Consider the following 10,658-nt stretch of genomic DNA (forward strand, 5'->3'; position numbering starts at 1 on the left):
GTGTGTGTGTGTATGCATTTGTATGTGCACAATAAATTCAAAATAAAAGCAACAATGTTGATTTTGCGTGCATCTGCAGTTAGGTTCGTGACCACTTTTTTTCCCCACAGACCTTACACGGGACGGTCAGGTATAGCCCATGGGCCGTAAGTTGCCCAGGAGATGGAGATGATTGCTGAATGCGACAAAAAAAAAAAGTTCTGGGCTTGAAATCGTGTAAAATTCCTGACAGCACCTTTAACGTTAAGTGCACTGCTTGTTAAACCCCTAGATGTCATAAGTCAATGAAGCCTTTCCAGACCCACTCTGAATCTCACTTGAGAGATATTTCAATTTCAATTTAATTTCACTTATAGCGCGCCAAATCATTACACATGTCTCATGGCGCTTTACAGAGTGTTAAACATTCTAAGAGAGCCCATGAGTAACAGGGGCAAGGAAAAACTCCCTAGAATTGGAGATACATATAGGAAGAAACCTCAAGATATGTGCTCTGGTGTCAACCGGGCTAGCCTACAGTATAGCACTAGTCACCAGCATAAAGCAAAGTAACATGTTTTACATTACCATGACATTTGCCAGCTTATGCCAGGCACTGCAATCCAGACAGACCATGACCTGAAGTAAGAACAAATAGCAGGGGCTAGGAAAATCGAGTATTTTGATGAACATCACATTTTTTAATAAGTATTAAAAAAAAAAACACCCTGACTACATACGTCCACCCACATGAAAGTTTTTTTCTGCAGGTAGCCCTAAAATAGTAGACCACTTGAAGTACTATTTGCTTGAGCCGTTAGTCTAAACCACTTGTGCTACTTGACATGATAAGACTGATGGTCCAGTTTACCCTCTGTGAGTATACCGTACCTTTCTAAAAATACTGAAATTTCAAGTGATAAGTGCCAGTAAATGAGATCGAAAATAATCTTTTTAAATTGCAGTGCTTGCAGTTGTTGTGGATGTGTCTTTTCAGACTGGTACGGTCAGTTCAATACCACTTCCTGTCTAAAATTATTCTTATTTGCATTGTTGTTGTCGATGGCGTTGTTGTTGTTGTTGTTGTTGTTTTTATTCTTCCTCTTCTTTCTTCTTGCTCTTTTTCTTATTATACTCTGTGTTTTGTGGCAGATTTAGTGGATGTTAATCCAGCATTTATTTATGGAAAAGATCAAGCACTGGAGGGAGAAGATGTGAAATTCAAGTGCACACTTTTTGATATGCAAAAAAACAAGGCCTATTCAACCATGTATCTGTGCAAAAATGGAATCGGGATCCAAATCGAAGAATTCCATGTTAATAGAGAAGAAGTCGTCTTCAAACTCCCTCATGTTAATGTGTCAGACACCGGCCATTACAGCTGTGTGTACTCAACGACCAAACACAAACCCGAACTTGTTCGTTCAACAGACAAGAACGTCACCTATATCACTTTAGGTAACGTAGCAAATGTTTTGGACAATTTTTTACTTTTTCAGAATAATAGAAATTAAGATAACATTTTCTGGAATGCAATGTATACTATATTTCCAGGTATGTACTTGGAGACAAAGTGTTAAACTACTCTGAATAATATTTATGACTACATTATGAGTTTCATTCTATCTATTTGCAGTTGTTATATCTAAGCCTAGACCCACATCAATGTTGGAGGAAGCTAGACCCACACCAATGTTGGAGGAAGCTTTGCAGGCAGACAACTCTATGCTCTTTCTGTTACTTCTTTTTCTACCACTAGGGACTTTGATAGTGATGATTTGGCACTACTGGTACCGTCTGAAGATATGTGAGTTGCCCCTGATATTTTTACACCAATACTCACTGTATTAAGCATTACGTATTTCATGTTTGTTAGGGGCTACTACTTAGGGGTTGCAAGTTTTCATTGGATTCAGTTGCTATTACTGGAATTGCATTTGTGCTCTGTTGTGTCCATCATTTCAGCTTTGTTAGTGTTGTGATAACATGACAAGAAGTATGATATATATAGCAGAAATATCATACTGTACAATATAGCATATATGCAGAGTATTAGCGAGTATGCTATACAGTGTGCCTGAGGCTAAAGAAGATAGATTTATTTTAAATGGTTCCGAAATCTTTGCGGCCACAGACATAAAGTGGGGGGACTAAGTATTTGACCCCATGCTAGAGTTGACTAAAAAGAGGAATATAAAATCATCTTTTATCAAATGATCTTAATGCATTAATTAGGGCTGTCAATCGATTAAAAATGTTAATCTAATTAACTCATTGGCTGCCAGCGATTTTCAGTGCAGAGCGCTCCATACTGCCAGACGTTTTACAGCATTTTGACTGTTTTTCCAAGATCCACCGAACGGTGAGCTTTATGACTATGTAAACACCGAAGGTACCAAATGAAAGAGTAGACTCTCTTCTTTCACCAGGAAAAAACGGTTTGTTTCTATCGTTTTCCGTTCTTTAGTAATCGTCAGTAGAACATGGGTTAGTTTTGCTAAAAACACCTGTTTTTGACCAAAACATGGAGAAAACAATCTTTTTGTGAAAATCAACTTTTTAACGTTAGCGATTCAGGAGTATGTCTACCACGATTGCACTGTTATCTCGTCAGTCTCGTCAAGGTTGCTAGGGACTCTGATGGTCGCTAAAGACTCTGAACAGGACGGTAGACTTAGCAAGCTAGCACTAGCAAAGTTGTTGTTAGTCTATATAGCAGTATCCAATGTAAATGGATCATACCGTTCACGTGTTTTCCATCCTTGATGTAAGAAGTAAGCATATGTATTCCTTGCATCGCGTGCAAACTAGATCCACTGTGGTCGATCTTCAGTGTTAGCTTGTTGCATGCTGGTTGCATGTCTCTGTATCTGCACTTTGCAGGCAGATACTAATCATCCAAATGGCACTGCTGTCATCTAGCGGTTGGGATCGCTAGTACAGTCTGTTTACAAGCCTGAAACTCTGCCAGATCGTTCCCAAGCCCACCCAGGAGCCCTCCCCATTGAAAAAGGCAATTGACGTCTATAGACGTCAATGGCAGTCAACGTATGTGTCTAAATTGACGTTTAAAGACGTCAATGGCAGTGAATGAGTTAATTACATACTCTGTGATTAATTCATCTAAATTAATCGCATATAAAATGTAATCGCAAAATCGCAATGTCAACACTATTTCTTTGCGGTAATGTGGTACATAAGAGTTGAAAACTCCAGTGATAAGCAAATTCTGTGCTGCAGACATTGCAGAGGACTTTGTTTTAATCAACACTTTCTTTTTAACACCGTCAGGCCGTTTTTTTTTTTTTTAAAGTAAATGTTCCAATCAACGATCCAGGCAGCACATTCTTTCCCCATTTTACGGTCTAATGGTTACTGACTAGAATGGCTCTGGGTCAAAGGTCATCGATTAATCTGCGTTCATTTTTTTAATCAGTTATTTGATCTCAAATTAATTAATCTAAATTAATCAGTTATTTTGACAGCCCTAGCATTAATAAAAAAAAACCTTTCAGGACACACCAATTTTCTTTGTGATTGAAGAATGTATTAGTCTGGTTTTCACCATACTAAACTCAATCTTTTAAGATTGAACATTAGCCTGGGGAAGATGTGCTTTAATTCTACTGCAAAAGAGGCGTGATGAATGTGCATCGTTCAAATGACTCCGTACGCAATTGCCACGACCGGGGATAGTTGGTAAATAAAACGTTTAGCCTACCAAAGCCGGTCGGTAGAATCACAAACACGTTCTTCTGCTGTATGAACTGTTCCAGGGCAAGTTTTTGTTCTGTTTTCAAAGAAAACTTGCCATTAACATCTTCCAAAACAGAAGCGACAGCGGCTGCTGCTTTCGTTTCATTGCTGCTTAAGTTTCGTTATCGTCACGTCACCGGCCAATAGCATGCCAGGACTAGAGTATGGACGTTTCTGATTGGAGCCAAAGATTCTGGCAGTAAACAGAGGATTTTGATCTGCTGGTGTCCAGCCTGAGCTGCCGAGCGAAATTCAAATTTCCCGGAAGTTCAGGCAGGGTTCACCCAGCCTAAGAATGTATCGTAAATAAATAAATGTTCTTCCTTAAATACAGGGGGCATAAGTATATTACCCCTATGTTAAATTCCCATAGGAGCAGGAGGATTTTTTAAAAATATATATTTTTAAAAGGCCAGCTATTTCATGGATCCAGAATACTATGCATCCTGATAAAGTTCCCTTGGCCTTTGGAATTAAAATAGCCCCACATCATCACATACCATTCCCCCTAGAGATTGGCATGGTGTTGTTTTTTTCTGGTTAGCCTATAAGCCTGTTTGATGCTCATTGAGCTCAATGCAAAACAAACAGGCTAATAGGCTAACTGGAAAAAACACCTTGCCAAAAGATCTGAGGGCTGAGAACCAAAGGGGCATAAGTGACATTTGACGTAAAATGTTTATAAATATAACGTTATTGGACAAAAAACCTAAAGTTCTTTAACTGTGAACATATAGAAGCAGTTAGATTTGTTTAGGCTCTCCTGTAAAGTTGGTGAAATGTCACTTACGCCCCTTTGGTTCTCAGCCCTCCAATTGTCAAAAGATGATTTTATTTTATTATTTTAGTCAACTTAGTCCCCCCACTGTATTTATTTATTATCTCAGGTAAAACAAAATGGCCTTTTAATGAAAAAATAGATAGATACACTATATTGCCAAAAGTATTGGGTCACCTGCTTTGACTCGAAAATGAACTTAAAGTGGCATCCCGATCTTCCAGTCTTGAATGACTTGAGCGTCAAACAGAAAGTTGAAATCGGCTCAACTTTATGGTAATGAGCTATGACGCGGTTCAGCAGCAAACGACCAGCACCGCACACGATCGAACAAAGAATGCTGCGATGTCAGGGCGGTAAAAGCGTCCAAAGCTTCCAAAGCTTCCCACGGCGTCCTTGGCAGGGCGTTCAGAGCTTCTTGGAAGCTCAAGTCGGCAGCGGTGTAGTTAGCGGTAAGATAAAATGCTTTGTGAATAGTTTTTGGTTCGTTCTTTTTGTAGCAAGATGGTGACACACAATGAGGGGGACCAGCTCTAAATGACCCCTCATTTTTTATATAAAGCTAGGCTAATGAAAACACAATAATTCATATATATAGGTAACTATACACTAAATTCTTTTTCTCTCATTTGAACGTAGGGTTTTGTCGAAGGTACAGAAAGCAGACCAGGTAGCCTCACCTCTTTCAATCATCATATTACACATGATAATCAACGCCATTTGAGCTCACTGATGAACTCTCTTCCTCTTTTGCACTTTCTTTTCCTCTCTCACTCTTTGTGTCTATCTATCAATCTATCAACCTATCAATCTATCTATCTTCAGAGTTGTTCAATTCAATCGTGCCTCCCGTATAACCAGCCCATCCATATCAGGTAAAGACCATATTATCTTCACTGTCTCACTGCTATTGTATTCAGCTCGGTAAATTTGATATCATTTATTAATTCAATTATAAGTGTATATTAAACATTATATTAAAACAGCGAGAACTCCACCTCCAAATTCTCCAATAAGGTATAGTATATTCACATTTTTTTTTCAATGGCGTTGTGTTTCCTTAGATGTTTCTGACCATGTACTTCATTCACGTCAGATGTTTCTGACCATGTATTCCTCTAATTTTGTAGCAATTATGAAGAAGAATGCTACAACCGAATTATATATGGTATGCACACACGTATTTTTTACTTTGACTTTGAATTTATTATGCTCTCTTGGTTATTCTAGGGTGTAATTCTGTGCAAACTGCAGTTTGCACATGGCCACACAGAGTGGTTCCCATTGCCCCTGACCATGCCTTTTTGTTCACTGCACCACCAGCACAACTGTAGACCAATTATTTTTCTGTCAGTAATCTCATTTCGGTCATGTGTTTGTTTCACACAGATAATGCCAGAGAAGAGCAGGCGCCTGAAGAGTCCACTAATGCAAATGAGGAATCTGATGGACTGAGCCATACTCCAACCAGTCAACATGTTTCCCCAGGAAGTGAGGGATGTACTTCAGCTGAAATGACAACAACAGTTTGCCAGGTTTACGGACTGTAAACAGTGACTTTAATGTGAGCAAGCTTTCCTGTCCTGTTTCATGTCATAGTGCCTGGTCACCCTTTCTCAGAATGTGAAGGTGAAAGGAACATTGAAAAACAACTAAGAATAAATCTCACAACCAGCATCAGCACTTACTGAGACCTTGAAATTATTTGTGCTCATACTGTTTTACTTAATGGGAAAAAATGTTACTTCTTTATATTTTGCATTTGAGTTCAGCATTGTAATTAGTTTTTTTCTGACTACTCTCTCAAAAAGGATGTGTTGGAAATAACACATTGATGTGTTTAGGTAAGGACACACTGCTTTTGTTATTTGTTACACAATGTGTTTAAAATAACACAACTTCTGTTAGAAGCAACACAAACTGTGGTGTCCCTACCTCAACACATCAGTTTCCAACGCATCCTTTTTGAGAGTGTAGACTGCACGAAAGGCTCTCAGGCCAGCTAATCTCTAGTGGAGCATTCTTTGTTACAGTATATTCTGCTCCTAACATGTTCACTCCCACACTGAACATCTTGTTTGTTTGCCCAATAATAATAATAATACAAAATGAACATACATACATCGTTCTAGACTGCAACGTGCTGATTCGCTAACACCCAACCCTGTCTGTGTAGCCACTAATTACTAATTCCACCTCCCCTTGAGCAAAAACAATTGATATTTTCCTTTTCCCCGTTCATCCAGCCATTCTCATGTTCACATGCCTGAGCGTCACTGACAAAAAACTAACAAACTGATGGCCAGCAGTTGTTCATTTAAGGCAACAGGCACCAGAAACAGTAGGCTTGGTGAACCCTGGCTGAACTTCCAGCTCGGGCTGGAAACCTGCACAACTATCTTTTCTGTTCCCTGCCAGAACCTTTGGCTCCAATCAGAAGCTTATCCAAAAGACGCACCGGACCGTTGGTCTGGTCTTTTGAACGATGCCCATTGATCACGCCTCTTGTGCAGTAGAAACAAAGCACAGCCTCCCCATACTGTACAGCCTGCCTCCCCATACACCATAATATTCAATCTTAAAAGATTGAGCTTAGTATGGTGATAGCCAGACTAAAAAAACAGCCTATTCTGAAAGGAACTGCATTTAGTGAGAATGGAGCTGGTGATGATGTGTAATCTAAGAGGATTTTTGCTCAAATACTCAGGGACATGTTTCGTTCAATCCATAGGGCTATTTTGACTTGTTGGAAAAGAAGCATAATATAAGACCTTAAATATTGTGCTATTAATGTGGCTCAAACCAACAAGGCTTGTAAATAAGAGCTGGCAAACAGCAATAATGTTAAAAACACATTAATGGTCTTTTTGTTTTACTTTCGGTGTTTAGGTTATCATTTAAACTGGTTTAAGATTTATCTACTTGTTTACTGAAATGGTCAGTAGCAGCACTGCATATCTGTTTCACCACACTGACCCGTTTTTTTTTTCTTTTTTCAAGCATGTTCATACTTCTTTCACTGTCTCTTTAACCACCTATACACGGCAACCGCAACACAATACTAGGTGTTTATTTTTATTTGACTTTGCTCTTTATACGGCATACTACTCATCTTTATTTTTGTAGAGCAGACTTAAGGGGGGTTGGTCTAAGTCTGGTCTAACTGTCTTCAGATGGTATACCCCTACTCATATTAATCACCATGTCAGCGATAGTGCTCATGTATATTATAATGGGTGAGTATTCCTTATTTACTGTTTTAGATTTCTTTTGGTGAGTTTAGTAGTTTAGTAATGTTGTTGTTGATACTGTTATCTGTGGGTGCGCTTCAACTACATTCATTTGTAGGCTACACTTTACCAGATTGGGTAGCGTATCTGAACTTCCATGAAATGAGACATAAGAAACTACAAATTTGACTTGCTTCGATGTCGCAATACATCATACTTTCATAAAATCATGCAACATACTCTACTTTGTCTGTGGACATTGTTATTTGCAGGATAAACAAATAGTGCTTGTGTGACAGAGGAAAAGTGCTTTAGTGTTGCTTTGAATCAAGAGCTACATTACACTCTATATGTGTGTACAGTATGTTTGTGTACTGTATATACTGTATATGCTACCCTGGTTTTATATGAAAAAAGTCATGACACAGGCTCTCCTGCTTGAATATCACAATTTTCATTTAAATCTCTCCCCCTCTAAAGCAAATAGATGTCCATCAAATGTGTCATTTCAAAGAGGTATGTCAATAATACCACATTTGCTTTTATTGTGGAGTGAATACTGCCAGGCTGAATGATTTGACTCTTTGTTTTTATTCCAGTAAACATTGCTGGTTTTCAACCAGCAAACATAGCCACAAGGAAAACTACTGTATATGAAGGGGATGCTTTGGAGTTAACCTGCAATGCTCCATTCCCTGTGAAACCTGCCAGCCAGGAAAACATGTACCTTTGCAAGAATGGAGTTGCCTTTGCAATGACTTTATTGACCTCTGATGATGAAGCTCATTTTCATATTCCCCATGTCAAAAGAAACGACTCTGGCATCTATAGCTGTGTGTTCTCAAAAACCAAACTTGATATCAGCAAGGTGATGTCAACAAGAAAAAAATCGATCCTTATCCATGTTGATGGTAAATAGTAATATTGAAATTCGAATGTTTCAATGTTGTTATTTATAATGTATAACACTAAGTCGTTTTCTTTTTATTAGGGGTCCAGGGGGTTCAGCTGCTGAATCCCTAATGTTTTTTTTGGTAAGGAGTATAGTTGTTTTTTGTTTCCTGCCCTTAAGTAGATGGGCAGCAAAAACTGTCCCACAGGCACCAAACGTGGGCTATATCCATACTACTCTGTTTTCTTTTTAAAACATTATTTGAAATTAAATACGCTCTCCACTTTTTCAATGCCTGAATTTTGTCCACACCGGACAGTTGGTGGGACACCTGAAGCGCCAATCACATGACTAACCATGCAATTCTCAGCCATGTAAAATTCGTAACCGTGGTAAAGATACTGCCAAAGACAGCTTGGTTTTGGGTCTCCATGCACTCGCCGCTGGCCGAAGAGACTCTTAGGCCTAATCCCAAAGCCCAGATTCACAGACTTTACTAGCTGTCCCAGTGTCGCATTTCAAAGGGTGTGAGGGTCTGAGTACACACTTACCGAGCCCTTCCCGTAATCCTGCATCGGTGCAGACTTCAACAGAGGAAATTACCCACAGTTCAAAATGTTGTGACGTTTACTGCGAAGACCATAAGGAAATCCGGAAGTTACCAAGATAAACAACAGCACAACACACAACCACGAAACGAAAGTGTCAGCAATACATTTCATACACTCACTTAACACTTAAGATCAATTAAGTCTGTCTTTAGTCCTTAGTCAAGACACATTAGACTCACAAGGTGTTTGCGAATTCACTGTCCATACAAAAACGCAAACCTTGTTGATGATTTTCCTGATAATTTATGTTATTAAAAAAAAAAAAAAAACCTCTATTCATTGCACCATGTCAATGGAGATCTGATTGTTGAGATTGATTGAGTGTTGGTATCTAACATGGTGTGCACAAACCATGTAACCACCTCGGAACCAATAGCATAACGGGATAGCTCAGACCATTTGATACCCCAATTGGCCAAACTCTCTATATACGACTCTGATATGTTTTGGGTCATCACTTTTTGATCAATTCTTCATTTCTATTTCCTTGGAAGTACCTGAATCAAACGCACCCAGCCACACCCTTTCTTTATGCCAAATTTTCCCCACTATTGTCAGAAGTATGAACGTGACATTGATCTTTATCCTCCAAGACCTGCTATCAGAATCTCTCAAAATGTAGCAGTAGGCTACTTATTTTCTTTAGACCATGTCCAGAAAAACAGCCATTCAAATTTTACCAGTCCATATCGGCCATTGTAAATAGCCGATCATCACAAAACTTCATAGACTCATTCCTAATGACACAGTGGCCCAATCCCAATGTCCGGACTCACGAACTCATGGACTTTGGTGCGCGTTCTCGCGAAATTCATAAGGGCTTAGGGCTGTCCCAATGTGGAATTACAACGGGCGTGAGGGTTTGAGTAGACACTTACCGAGCCCTTTCCGTGAGTCTGCATCGGTGCAGACTTAACCTAAGGGAATTACTCACAGTTCAAAGTGTTGTGACGTTTACTGCGGAGATCATAGAAAAAAACGGAAATTAAGGTAAACAACAGCACGCACGACACACGTGCATGGTGCAAATGTTAGCAACGTCTTTGTTAGTAAACATCGCCAAGGTACATGTGATCTCGTGAAGTGCTGTCCCAATCCCAAAATACCTATCTGAGCCCATGTAGCCTCACACACTCACTCACTTAGCACCTGAAATCAATTAAGTCTGTGAGTCCTTAGTTCTAGTCTTTAGGGCTGACATTGGGATTGGGCCATAGATTCAAAGTACCAAATCTGACAGGAATGGGACGCTACAAAAACACATGTCAATATCTCAAGAGTCACTTCACCTGTAAATGTTAGGTGTGCTTATTCTTGGGTCCCATATACTCATACTGTATTTCCAAAACTGCAGATACCTTTCATCACATGTTGTACTTGTCAAATAGTTGAGAACCTCTGATCTAAAGTGC

General features: G+C 39.2%; 1 protein-coding gene across 1 annotated transcript; it reads left to right on the plus strand.

The window, feature by feature from the left end:
* The first annotated feature begins 824 nt into the window (after positions 1–824).
* Positions 825–6,519, plus strand: LOC134096210 (uncharacterized). The gene is made up of 9 exons (XM_062549957.1): positions 825–855; positions 1,132–1,437; positions 1,616–1,786; positions 5,153–5,183; positions 5,339–5,388; positions 5,500–5,530; positions 5,644–5,681; positions 5,903–6,004; positions 6,422–6,519. Exons 1-9 carry the CDS (start codon positions 825–827, stop codon positions 6,517–6,519), a joined length of 858 nt encoding a protein of 285 aa, XP_062405941.1.
* The last annotated feature ends 4,139 nt before the right edge of the window (positions 6,520–10,658 follow it).

Source organism: Sardina pilchardus, chromosome 11 (assembly GCF_963854185.1).
Source record: "Sardina pilchardus chromosome 11, fSarPil1.1, whole genome shotgun sequence".
Classification (NCBI taxonomy): Eukaryota; Metazoa; Chordata; class Actinopteri; order Clupeiformes; family Clupeidae; genus Sardina; species Sardina pilchardus.

Bases quoted from the DNA above. Each gene is read 5' to 3' on its own strand.
- LOC134096210 (XM_062549957.1), top strand. From the start codon at position 825: ATGATAAGACTGATGGTCCAGTTTACCCTCT. The intron at 5,389-5,499 runs GTAAAGACCATA...ATATTAAAACAG, and splicing joins AACCAGCCCATCCATATCAG to CGAGAACTCCACCTCCAAAT. The intron at 5,531-5,643 runs GTATAGTATATT...CTAATTTTGTAG, and splicing joins CCTCCAAATTCTCCAATAAG to CAATTATGAAGAAGAATGCT.